The sequence below is a fragment of the Delphinus delphis genome, chromosome 5, assembly GCF_949987515.2.
Source record: "Delphinus delphis chromosome 5, mDelDel1.2, whole genome shotgun sequence".
In the NCBI taxonomy this organism is placed as follows: Eukaryota; Metazoa; Chordata; class Mammalia; order Artiodactyla; family Delphinidae; genus Delphinus; species Delphinus delphis.
Genome location: NC_082687.1, coordinates 3,542,788 through 3,556,210, shown reverse-complemented (window position 1 = coordinate 3,556,210; position 13,423 = coordinate 3,542,788). Strand labels below are relative to the sequence as shown.

General features: G+C 41.2%; 1 protein-coding gene across 3 annotated transcripts in view; it reads left to right on the top strand.

The window, feature by feature from the left end:
- Positions 1-13,423, top strand: part of SPMIP2 (sperm microtubule inner protein 2) — a 159,615-nt gene that overhangs the window by 58,174 nt on the left and 88,018 nt on the right. For 2 of the 3 annotated variants that reach the window (XM_060011948.1, XM_060011947.1), the window contains exon 1: positions 4,375-4,533. In XM_060011948.1, coding sequence (XP_059867931.1) covers positions 4,470-4,533 — 64 coding nt within the window. In that variant the 5' untranslated portion in view covers positions 4,375-4,469. Of the gene's footprint in view, positions 1-4,091; positions 4,226-4,374; positions 4,534-13,423 lie in introns of those variants that run through there. The other variant, XR_009519478.1, reaches the window with a different exon arrangement.

Sequence of the window (13,423 nt, the reverse complement as noted above, 5' to 3'; positions counted from 1 at the left end):
TAGCTGGATGCGTTCCCAAACACTGGAACAGGCGTTTTTGCAGCGCCTGAGCACTGGACACTGGCCTGCACAGCTGCACCGTGAAGCAGTTTTCAACTCTCAAGTAACTGTTACATTAGCAAAGCAAGACAATAGCCAACGTTTCATTTGTGCCGAGCAGTAAACCCTGAGCTTCATCAGAGGAGGTTGCGGCTGATTCATAAACAATAGGGATTTTCTCTAATTGAAGAGCATCTGCTGGCCACAGGAGATCGTCGTTAATCCCCTCTAATGAGTTCAGAAGCTGTCGCAACTTCTGATGACAATATGGGCTTCATTTTAACTGCTTGGTTATCCTGTCAGCTCCACACCGAGTTAACACCATCGCTTTACCTACTGGCCTTGGTTTTCTCTCTTTCTCTTGTTTTCCGTGTTTTATTTTGTGACCCTACTACTCACGGTCACCCAGGCTGGATAACCGGGGTCCTCCTGATTCCTTACCACCTAGATTCAGCGTGTTTCCCGAATGCATCTCTTCTCCGCTCCCATCACCTCTGCCTTGGCCTCACCTGTACTTGCCTGGACCCCCGTCCCCAGGCTCTTCTCCTCAATTCGGTCTCCACCCAGCCAGGCATCTTCCATTTAAACCCAAGACTGACCAGTCTCTGCCTGTTTGAACCTTCAGGGGTCCCCGATGCCTACAGAATAGAGTCCCTGCTCCTGGCATGCCTGGACGAGCCCCTTAGGCCTCCTCTCCCCTCTCCCCTCTTAGCCATGACCGTCAGCAATGCTGAACTTGTCTTTCTGCCATGTACAGTTCTGTGGGCTGTGTCTCCCCTCTGGGCCGTTTGCTCAAGCTGTCCTCTTTGTTCCAAATGCCCTTTCCGCCCACGCCATCCCCCAACCTCCCATCCCTTGCCTGGGTCCTCATCATTCTTTGAGACACAGTTCAGACGAGAGCCTCGCCTCTGTCCCAGGAACGGCAGGTGACCCTCCCCTCTGTCCCCATGTCTCCAGGAACAAACTAGGTGTTAAATGTATTCCCGTAGCCATCACTGCCCTTCTGACACTTTACTGTGATTCTCTGTTGGTGTGTCTGTTGTCCTTCTTTGGAATGTTAGCTCATTCTTGTAAAAGTAGACAAAGCTCGGCTCCTGGTAGTAAATTACACAAGAGGGATGACCAGAAGGTCTTAGAAAATCATGCAAATAGCTCCTAAATATACGAAAGGATGTTCCGTCTCGCTGATGGGAGAGGAATGCCGATTACTGTTTGACCAGTTCTTACCTGTCGTAAATCCAGAAGTTTGACAACATACTCTGTGGGTGGGGTCATGTGGAAATAGGCATTCTCTGACATTGCTGGTTGGACAACAAAATGGTACAGCCCTATGGCGGGGGGGAATTTGGCAGTATCAAGCTAACGTATATATGCCTTACCCTCTGGTCCAGGAATGACACTTCTAGGAATCTATCCCAAAGATGTACTGCAAAATAAATGAGAACATGTTTGCAGAAACCTATATTTTATAGTACATTTTATAAGAGCAAAAGATTGGAAACAGCCCATATAACCATTAATAGAGGTCTCGTTGAATAAAGGGAAGGTGGAAGAACACGTGTTTAGTTTGCTACTCTTTTTCTGAGAAAGGGGAGGATATGATTATAAATATATTTTTCTTTTAGTTTTTACAAGTTTTCCTATAAGGAGAAAGAAGTAACAAGATGTAGATGACAAAGATAAAAGCTAGACTTCTGTAAATATCACTTATTTTAAGAATTTTACTTTGAAACCATGTAAATATTTTACTTAATTACACAAGAATTTTTTAATCCCTAAAAAATGAAACAAAACTAAACAAATGAACCTAAACATGTACTGAGTCGGTGGAAAGATGTCCCAAAGAACTAACTCTGATTTTTTCTCCTCTATTTTTCCCTTCCCTCCAGCCTTTTGCCATCAGAATCACTGACCCTAAGCCCACAACAGATTGAAAAGTTTGTAACAGTCTCTGAGGCAAAGTGGAAGCCTGCGTTCCTCAGGATGGGTTAAGGGGAGGTCCTGGGCGAAAAGCGAGATCTTTATTTCCTGCTTATTTTACTAAAGAATTTCTTTTTGTCACTCAGGTTCCTCCGTCCTTCTCTCTCCGCATCACAAAAACTGCAGTGAGAAACCAAAGGGGCAGGCCCCTGACTTCCAGTAGGAGGTTTCACACTTGGAAAGTGGTAGTTCTGAGGACACAAATAGGGAAATTTCAGAGAGAAGCCTAAGGCTGGGGCTGGAGAGCCCTCGACCATAGTAACAAGAACTGGTTAACCCCAGAAAGGGTAGGAAAGCTTCTGACACTGCAGAGGTAAAGAAGAGTGCCACGCAGGGCAGATCAAAGAAGACCAGTAGACTTGCCCATGCTGGGGGAGTAGAATCAGCTTCTGGTTAGAGGGTTGAGGGGTAAAACAAGAAGCCTTCCTGTGTAACACGTTTGCGACTGGACGTGTTACCCAGTCCAAGGTCGTACCGCTCGCCACACAACAGGCCAAGAAATCGGGACACAAGGTGTTGGGGCAAGGAATAGAGATTTTGTTCAGGAAGCCAGAGAAGATGGGGGACTAGTGTCCCCAAAAACCACCTGCCCCAACTTAGCAGTCAGGCTGCTTTTATACTAAAATGGGAGTGGGCGTGGCTGATTGTTGGAAACGTCTTGGTGCCGGAATCCTTTGTTCACAACTGTTATTCTCTGTTCTGCAACATTTTATCTCTGTATGAATGGAAAAGTGTTTTACCCTTAAAGGTCAGAGCCTTCAGAATAGGCTCTCCTGTATATTTCAGGCTAGAGGAAACATTGTTTCACAAGGTGCAGAACCCGCAGGACTCAGCACAGGCAACAGAGCACAAGGCTTAGAGCTACAGGGATAGACCTGATGCGGAAGCAGGTTTGCTCTTCTCTGTTACACATCTGTGCTGTCTGGCCGCCACAAGTCATGCCCTCCAGGAGTTGGTGGGGGGCAAGATGGTTATTTGGGATCTATGCCTGTGAACAGAAAGAGACTGAAGCAGGATTGGGCAGAGGAAGAAGCCGAACTGTGGTGAGGGCTCAACAAAGCCTCCGCTCACCGGGTGAAAAATGGTCCCATGGCAGGTGGAAACATCTGGACTTTATCCCCTCACCTTACTGAGTCTTCTGACCATGCTGCCCCGAGAGGGCTTGCCTCAGAGAGAGACACCACGAGAGGGACACAGCCCGCTGCAGCTAAAGCAGCCCCTGAAGGAGCTGACAGCTGCAGGCTGTCTACTGATGGTATTTCCTGCAGCTGGGGCACAAGTCTTTCCTTGGAGGGGGACTTGGGGGTTATATCCCTTTGCCACCAGGCTAGCAACCCTCTTCATAGTTAATGTAGAGTGTTTTTACTGTAATTTCTCTCAACAAACAAAAGGCATTACGTTTTCAGTAAAGAACTCCATATATTTAAGGTTGAATTCAAAATTGCTGTTAGAATCTATATTCCATGGATTATCAGGTGGTCAATATTATATTTCTGGGCAGGCTGGGATTAGCTGTTAGTTCATTTATTCATCTCACAAACATTTCTTAAGCATCTATTGCATGACAGTCTCTGGAAATTGAAATATGAATAAAGATGCTTTTCCCCTGAACTGGGAGTGAGATTCTAGTAGGGAGGCGGACAAAAGAGACAATTGAAACAACGTGGTAGCAGTTTAACAGGTAGGTATAAACAAGACGCCGTAGAAGTTAAAGGGGCGGGAAGGAGCCAGTGGTCAGCTGTGTCTGCAGGCAGCCTCCTTGGAGAGGAGGCACGGGCTCTGACTCTCAGAGGACAGAAATATTCACATAAGAACATTATCGGAAGAGCAAATGAATGGGTAAAGGCTCAGAGGAACGAAAGAGCATCACACGTGATGGGAACCACAGATAGATTAATATGACCAAGGTACAGATTGTGTTTAAGGACGTGTTGAAATACGGGGCTGGGAAAAATGCATAAACAATGATCTTATTCATTTAAAATATAATTTCTAATTGTATTTTGTCTAGCCAGCGCTTCTCAAATGCCTCTAACCGTGGTTTGTGATTTTTGTCTGTTCGGTTTGTGCAGTGACAGCCCTCTGCAGAACATTCCTTGGGATATGTTGGAAGACAGTGTTGACTGAGGCTGCCAGGTCTGTGGGGACGTACGGCTGCTCTAGATCCAGAACCTGAACAGGTCTCTTCTGGACTTGATGTTGACAGGTAAGGAAAAGACTGGATGCCGCTCCTGGGGATGCTACAGCTGTGTCTTGTCTGTTCCTGGAGGCTGGAACACTGAGCTGTTAGAAGGAACACCCTGCCTTCCTGTCATAAAGAGTCCCTAGCAACCACCTAGTTCGGGTCACAGACAGGGAGAGGAGAGACAGCAGAGTCTTTGGCTGTTTCTGGTGCAGATAAACTGGTGTGAGGAAGCTGAGAAAGAAAATCCAGTAGCACAGCTACAACCATGGCAGGTGTATCCTTTCAAGAGCCAGTACCGACCACAGTGGGGAGGCGGATGGTTTTTACAGGTAAAGGGCTTTTGAGTGTCTTTCACAAGGAGAGTTAAGCTTTCTTTACCCCTCACCTATATGATGCTCACGTGACAATGGACATGAGAACGAAAGAAACATGTTTATTTTACACGATTCTGTTACTCTTATGCACTCAGTCTGGGCGTCGACACCAAGCTGCCGTGAACAGCTGTTCCCGTTCTCACGACATCTGAGCTAACTTCCACAAAGGAATATTTTTGTATCATAAAGTTTATGTTTTGTGTAATGGGGGCTGCTCCGATGTTGATAAAAAGTATACTTGTGATCAAATTTTCATTATTACTGATTTAAGTTTCTTGCATTTTTATACGCTTTGACATATTTGGTTGATAAAAATTTGATTGAGCAGGACGTGTAGTAAGCTCAGTAAAATTGTCGGCTGGCATCTTGTTCCTTCAGCTTGCTTTAAGTGATTTGGGTGGGGTGTGTGTGTGTGTGTGTGTGCAATTATGTGTGTGTATAACTGAATCCCTTTGCTGTATACCTGAAACTAACACAACATTGTAAATCAACTATACTTCAGTTTAAAAAAGTGTAGTTAAATAGAATATGACTAATTGTGATGTCTGTAAGAAATAAACCACGTTTAATCTCATTTCCTTTATATTTTAAAACCACAAGCCTATTTTTAAGCATGCCGCTTGCTCATCTGTAAATTCCCCTCCAATCATGAGAAGCCTGGCTCCCACCCGTTGCCATCCGTTCACTTAATTGTTTAATTTTCAGTATATGTGTATACACGTATCAGAATCGTTAACCAGTTCTCCAGGGGAGAAAACCTTATCAACCAGAGTACGGCGCTTCCTTGACGTCCTCTTGCCCTTGGGCTTACAGGCTCTGCTCGTTTCCAAAGTTACTTGGGTCGGGACATTTCCCCAGCCCCTCCAGTGAGGCTGCTTCATACACCTGTAATGCAGTTAGATTCTCCTGTCACTGTCTGAATTGTCCTGGAATTCCCTAAACTCCTAAATGATTTTTTTAAAATTTATTTTATTGAAGTATAGCTGATCTACAATGTTGTGTTGATTTTTGCTTTACAGCAAAGTGATTCAGTTATACATATGCATATATATTCTTTTTTATATTCTTTTCCATGATGGTTCATCACAGGGTATTGAATATAGTTCCCTGTGCTCTACGGCAGGTCCTTGTTGTTGACCCATCCTGTATGTAATAGTTTGCACCTGCTGACCCCACCCTCCCAGTCCATTCCTCCCCTATACCCCCACCCCCTTGGCAGCCACAGTCTGTTCTCTATGTCTGTGAGTCTGTGTCTGTTTCCTAGATAAGTTCCCTAAATGATTTTTTGAAATTGTATACATCAGGGTTTCCTCTTTGTGCTGTGAAGTCTACAGGCTTCGACAACTTGGTAAGGCCGTGTACCCACATGACAGTATCATACAGAACAGGTTCACCCCTCTAAATGTCCCTGTGCTTCACCGACACACTCCCCACTTTTCTCTCCCTGAGACCCTGGCTCCACTGATCTCTTACTGTCTCCATAGTTGTGCCTTCTCCTGAAAGGCCTAGAGCTGGAACCACACAGTGTGTTGCCTTTGCAGACTGGCTTCTTTCACGTGTCAGTAGGCACTGAGGGTTCCTCCATGTCGTTTCATGGCTTGGAGTGCTCATTTATTTTATCACTGAATAACCTTCCGTCGTATGGTTGGATCATAACTGTTTACCTAATCATCTTAGTGTCTTGCGGTTTTTGGCAATTCTGAAAAAGAAACTTCTATAAGGCTTTTGCATGGGTATGTTTTCAACTCAATTTGGTAAACACTTACTTAGCAATGGGATTGCTGGATCACGTGGTGAGACTATGTTTAGCTTTGTAAGGAACTGCCAGACTGTCTTCCAAAGCAGCTGCACCACTTTGTGTTCCCACCAGCAAGCAGAGAGCGAGACTCCCTGTTGCTTTGCACCCTTGTCAGCATTCGGTGTTTCTTATTTTTTACCTGTAGCCAGTCTAACTGGATGTAATTACATCTCACTGTTGTTTTAATTCCCTAATGACCAATGATCATATACTTACTTGCCATCTATATGTCTTCTTTGATGAGATGTCTGTTCACAATGTTTGCCTATTTTATAATTTTTTTTCTTATTGTTGAGTTTTAACAGTTCTGTATATATTTTAGTTACAAGTCCTTTATCAGATAAGTGTTGCTTGATAGAGCACAAGTTTTTAGTTTTAGTAAAACACAAGGAATCAATTTTTTCTTTCATGGATTGTGCTTTTGATGTTGTATCTAAAAATTCAAAACCAATTCCAGGGTCCCCTAGATTTTTCTCCTTGTTTTCTTCTAAAAGTTTTTACTGGTTTGTGTTTTCATTATATCTGTGATCCATCAAGGTGATTTTTGTGTCTTTTATTTTATTTTTAATTTTTATACTATTTATTTATTTATTTGGTTGCTCTGGGTCTTATTTGAGCAGGAGGGCTCCTTAGTTGCAGCTTGCGGGCTCCTGAGTCATGGCATACGAACTCTTAGTTGCGGCATGCATGTGGGATCTGGTTCCCTGACCAGGGATTGAACCTGGGCCCCCTGCATGGGGAGTGTGGAGTCTTATCCACTGGGCCACCAAGGAAGTCCCCTTTGTCTTTTAAAGTTTTCGTTTCTGCCAGCTAATTGATTTCCTTTTCGCTTTAAGCCAGTTTGGGTTGGCTTTTCTGTCACGTCCAACTGTGAAAGAGTCTTAATTGATACTTGAAATTTCTTCTAATCTATGTCAGTGTGTACTTAGTTTCATGTATTTACGTAGCTCAAATTCTTGTCACCTTTGATAGGTTTAAGGTTTTTCATTATATTGATACAAAATAATTGACTTCATATTCTCCTGTATTTTATATTTAGTCTCCAAATTTTCTCTTATAGTAAAGCTACATGAAAACTTTTGGGTAAATTATTTTTCCCTTTCTGTTATTTCCTTGTGGTATATTTACAAAGAGTGGAATTAGGTGGTGAAAGGTACAGACTCCTGTTGAGGCCACGAACTTCAGAGGATTGTATAAAATACTATGAACAATGTATTTGTATTAAAAGCCTGCAAATAGTTTTAAAAATAACTTTTACTTATTTATTTTTAAAATACTTATTTATTTATTTGGCTGCATTGGGTCTTAGTTGCAGCGTGTGGGCTTCTCTCTCATTGTGGCATGCAGGCTCCAGAGCGTGTGGGGTCAGTAGTTGTGGTGCGCAGGTTTAGTTGCCCTGCAGCATGTGGCATCTTAGTTCCCTGACCAGGGTTTGAACCTGTGTCCCCTGCATTGTAAGGCGGATTCTTTTTTTTTTTTTTTTGTCCTTTTTGCTGTACGCAGCCCTCTCACTGCCGTGGCCCCTCCAGTTGCGGAGCACAGGCTCCGGACGCGCAGGCTCAGCGGCCATGGCTCACGGGCCTAGCCGCTCCGCGGCACGTGGTATCTTCCCGGACCAGGGCACGAAACCGTGTCCCCTGCGTCGGCAGGTGGACTCTCAACCACTGCACCACCAGGGAAGCCCTGGAAGGCGGATTCTTAACCACTCGACCACCAGGGAAGTTCCCCATTTTTATTTGTTTTTGATAATGGAGAGGTATGTATCAATCTTTTTTTGATACAACTTTTAAAAAGTTTGTTATGGGGCTTCCCTGGTGGCGCAGTGGTTGAGAGTCCGCCTGCCGATGCAGGGGACACGGGTTCGTGCCCCGGTCCGGGAGGATCCCACGTGCCGCGGAGCGGCTGGGCCCGTGAGCCATGGCCGCTGAGCCTGCGCGTCCGGAGCCTGTGCTCCGCAACGGGAGAGGCCACAGCAGTGAGAGGCCCACGTACCAAAAAAAAAAAAAGTTCGTTATGACTCTTTTAAAATATATCCTGCTTACCTGTTACTTATATTCAACAATTTATCAAAATGTTTCCACATTTGATCACATAGCTTTTTTCTTTTTCATTTGCTGAAATATTTTAAAGTGAATTCCAGATATTCTATTGATATTATTTCACTCCTATATGTTTCACTGTGCATCTCTTAAAAAAAGAACATATTCTTACATAGCCACATTGATATTATCACACCTAACAAAATTAACAACTGTCCTGTGACATTATGTAATAACTAGTCAATGGTAATATTTCCCTCATTGCCTCTAAAATGCATTTTTATGATTGATCATGAAAATACAGATTCAAGCTAGGTCCACACATTCATTGCATTTGGTTGTGTTGTCTCTTTTGGTGTCTTGTAAGCTGGTATAGACTTCTTTGTTTTTTCTTGTTGCAGAAATTGTGTCAGTCATCCAGTAGAAATACCCAACATTCTGGATGTGGCTACTGTCATGTCATTTAACATGTTCCTCTCTCCTCTGTATTTTCTGAAAATTGAATTTGGCTGTTGAGTCTTGATTTTAGTAGGTTCAACCCTTTAGGGAAGCTTATTTCTTGAATGCTGCTGTGGTCAACACATCACACATTAACTTTTACGCAGGTCAGATGTTACAACGTCAATTTCTCTAAGGCCCATCACTTAGGACCTTTCTAAGTTATTGGAACTTAGCCTCTTTTCCCTCCAAGTTTGGAACTGATCTCAATGGAAAGTCCATGTTCTTATAAAAGTGTTGGCAAAAGTGGGTATGTACCCTGGTTAGGCAAATGAAAAGTGGATTTGCTGCATATTTTATGTCAAATATTGCATAGTTGCAATAAAAACATAGAAAATATTTTGTCACTATTAATAACTAATGTAAAAACAATAAAATATCATGAGAAATAGTTTAAACAATTACCTCAAATGCTGATACGTAAGGAAAAACTAACCAGATTATAAGAGGATGAGAAAATAGCTGAGAAATTTTGCAGCAACTTTGAGGGTGATTTCAGAGCACTTTTAAGAGTTTTATAGTGTTTTTATTAATGTCTAATTTAATTTAAAAAATCAAATTTTCCCTTTTTTGCCATATGTGTAACACTCCTCATACTTATCATTGGTAGCTATAATTGTTTTAATTTCAATTTCTTTCATTTCTAGTGAGATTCCATTATTCCGTGAGACAATTCACACTGTATATTTACTTAGTGTACTGTGACTACCGAACTAATCTGACCACTCATCAAGTTTTATTTTTCTAACCAATTTTAATATTTTTCTACCCAATTTTAATATTTTTCCCTTTAAAACATATTTCAGAAAAAAATTTGATTCTAAATTTTTATCATAGAGATTTGAAATCCAGTGTAACAAATAGAAATTGAATCCCTATTGAATACTAAAAAGTTGTCCACAAGCTTCGGAGGATACAAAAATGAACAGGAATAAGATGTTTTCTGTCTTCTAGAAGCATGTAGAACATTATAGGTTATCCTGTTATCTTATTTAATCTAAATATCCATCACAGGTGTCCCCAGAGTGTAGTGTGACATTGAAAGGAAACACAAACCCAATTCCAAAGGCCTTGAGTCAAGTAGAAGTGGGAATGGAGGACCATTACCTCATTGGACGCTCCACAAGCTACGCCCTGTGCTTTGTTTTCTTTTGTCTCCTACTCATTTCTTCTGACTGTCATAATTAGAGCACAGATTGTCTCCTCCATGATGGATAGATCTTAGATTTTATTTATTTTGCAACTAATAAAGGGATAGAGATTCAAATGTCCGTGGGTCCAACTTTGAAAACTTTAAAAAGTTGATATGTAACATATACTCTAGTAAGTATGTTCGTCTAGTGTTCAGCTTGATAATGTTTTACAAAGTGAACACACTGATGCCTTTACTTTTTAGATCAAGATCGTGAATATTTTCATCATCCTAAAATGGTCCTTTATGTCATTTCCCAGCCAATCCCACCAAACTCAAACTGTTTTTATTTTTATAATCCATATGTTTTTGATAACTCTGAGTTTAATCTGATAAGGTAAATTATTGTCTGTATTTTTAAAACATTTTATTTGCTGGCTTATTCTTTCATGTAAGTTTATTACCACTTTGCTAAGTTTTATTACATAGTGAAGAGATTTTATAGATAATGTTATTTTGGCATTACAAAGGTCTTACTATGAAAACTAATATCATAAACAAAATTCTGAAGAGATCTTAAAGTATTTTAGAGCATGGTTATGTATTTTTACAACATCTGTTTGCAAACAAATGATACTGCTTACCCAATTCCAGGTCCCATGCTGCTTTAAAGTTACAAAATTACATTTAAAAAATACATTTTTTTCATTCAGATTTTTAAATGAATTCCCACTTGGTCCAAATTGAGAGATTGATGGGATTATTACTATGGAATGTTAAATTAAAAAGTCACGTTCCTAGAGGGGTGGGATAGGGAGGGTGGGAGGGAGACCCAAGAGGGAGGGGATATGGGGACATATGTATATGTATAACTGATTCACTTTGTTATAAAGCAGAAACTAACACACCACCGTAAGGCAATTATACTCCAATAAAGATGTTAAAAACAAAATGGCACCATAACAGATAATCTAATTTAACCCATCATTTTTCAGATGACAATACTGAGGTTCAGAGAGCTAAGTGACCTGCTTCAGATCACACAGCTTTAACCTCAAGGTCACACAGCCTTGATCAGAAGGACGGAAGCCTCTGCCTGCTTCTTGTTTATATGATGTATTTATGTGTGTTATATCCAGATTACTGACTAAATAAATATATTAATGTATTTTTTTCAGCCATCGTAGATCTACTAGAAAATCTGCATATGTAAACCAGGAATATTGCAGAATTCCACCTTATAAAGGAGTGATCACAACATGGGACTTCTGTTAGAAATATATTAGAATTGGAAATACTGTCTAGGAAATGGCCAAAAACCAATATGATGAATGAAGCTTTAGTGATGGGAGAAGTACATAAACATGTATGTGATTATGAACAGCTCGCTCCATTAGTCTGGGTTTCAGACCCATTTATTCATCTTGGTTTTTGCCTTGTGAAACGGTCACACTCATAGTCATGTCTCAAGTTCAATTATTTTAAAAATAGAAAATGACTTCACACAGAAATGCCAGTGGTTTCCTATTTGAAGAAAGAATCAGATAGTCCTGCAAATTCAGCTTAAGTCTCATCCCTATAATTCAGGAAGCAAATACGTCCCGTTTTAAAAAACTAATTCATGACAAAAGCTTACACATTTTAATGGGCTGACACACTTGGCTAATCTGCCTTTTATTCTGTAGTCATAGTGTGTGATTTGCCTGAATCATAATTTATCTACAAGTGAAAGCAGTTTCAAGTCAGTCCTACCTTAAATTACTGATCATGTGAATCATCACCAGTGTGACTCGCAGGAAAAAAATATTAGTTGCTGGCATCACTTTGAAAAGCATCTAAACCAAGCCCTTAGAAGAGGACTTCTAAGGACAAGCTTTGTCTCATACTCTATTTTTCTGTTTTGGGGTTTTTTAAGACAATATACACCTTTATTGCATGAAGTAAGAGGGAAAGGAGAAGAATTGATTAGCCTTTCTGGGCTTTGATTTGATTTTCCAAAGTTGACACTTTGTAGGTTACATTAGTATCGCTTCCTTAAATCAGGGAGAAATGCTCAGGATTAAGCAAAAAATGTTTTTTGCTTTTGAGACAGGGCTTGAAAAAATTATTTTGTCAAAGATCAGTGGATAGTTCTGTGTGCTAATGTGCTACCTGTGAGGAAATCAACATGAGAAGCCTGCTTCAGGAAGCAGGGCTGTCAGGTTAGCTGTCATCTCAGCTGCTTCTCCTAACCTTTTTTCTTTCTTTCTTTTTATTGGAGTGTAGTTGATTTACAATGGTGTGTTAGTTTCAATTGTACAGCAAAGTCATTCAGTTATACATACATATATATTCCTTTACAGATTCTTTTGCCATACAGGTCATTACAAGATGTTGAGTATAGTTCCCTGTGCTATACAGTAGGTCCTTGTTGCTTATCTATTTTATATATAGTAGTGTGTACCTGTTAATCCCAAACTCCTAAATTTTTCCTCCCCCTACTTTCCCTTTGGTAATCATAGGTTTGTTTTCTGTGCCTGTTTGTTTCTGTTTTGTAAATAAGCTCATTTGTACCATATTTTTAGGCTCCACATGTAAGTGTTATCATATGATATTTGTCTTTCTATGTCTGACTTACTTCACTTAGTATGATAATCTCTAGGTCCATCCACATTGCCGCAAATGGCATTATTTCGTTCTTTTTTATGGCTGAGTAATATTCCACCGTATATATGTACCACATCTTCTTTATCCATTCATCTGTCAATGGACATTTAGGTGGCTTTCATATCTCGGCTGTTCTAAATAGTGCTGCAGTGAACATTGGGGTGCATGTATCTTTTCGAATTAGACGTTTCGTCTTTTCCAGATATATGCCCAAGAGTAGGATTGCTGGATCATATGGTAACTCTATTTTTAGTTTTTTAAGGAACCTCCATACTGTTCTCCATAGTGGCTGCACCAATTTACATTCCCACCAACAGTGCAGGAGGGTTCCCTTTTCTCCACACCTTCTCCAGCATTTAATGTTTGTAGACTTTTTTTTTTTTTTTTTTGGCTATGTTGGGTTTTCGTTGCTGTGCGTGGGCTTTCTCTAGTTGTGTTGAGCGGGGGCTACTCTTTGTTGCGGTGCTAAGGCTTATTGCAGTGGCTTCTCTTGTGGTGGAGCATGGGCTCTAGGTGCGTGGGCTTCAGTAGTTGTGGCACACGGGCTCAGTAGTTGTGGCTCGCGGGCTCTAGAGCACAGGCTCAGTAGTTGTGGCGCACGGGCTTAGTTGCTCCGCGGCCTGTGGGATCTTCCCGGACCAGGGCTCAAACCCGTGTCCCCTGCATTGGCAGGCGATTCTTAAGCACTGTGCCAACAGGGAAGTCCTCGTAGACTTTCTAATGCTGGCCATC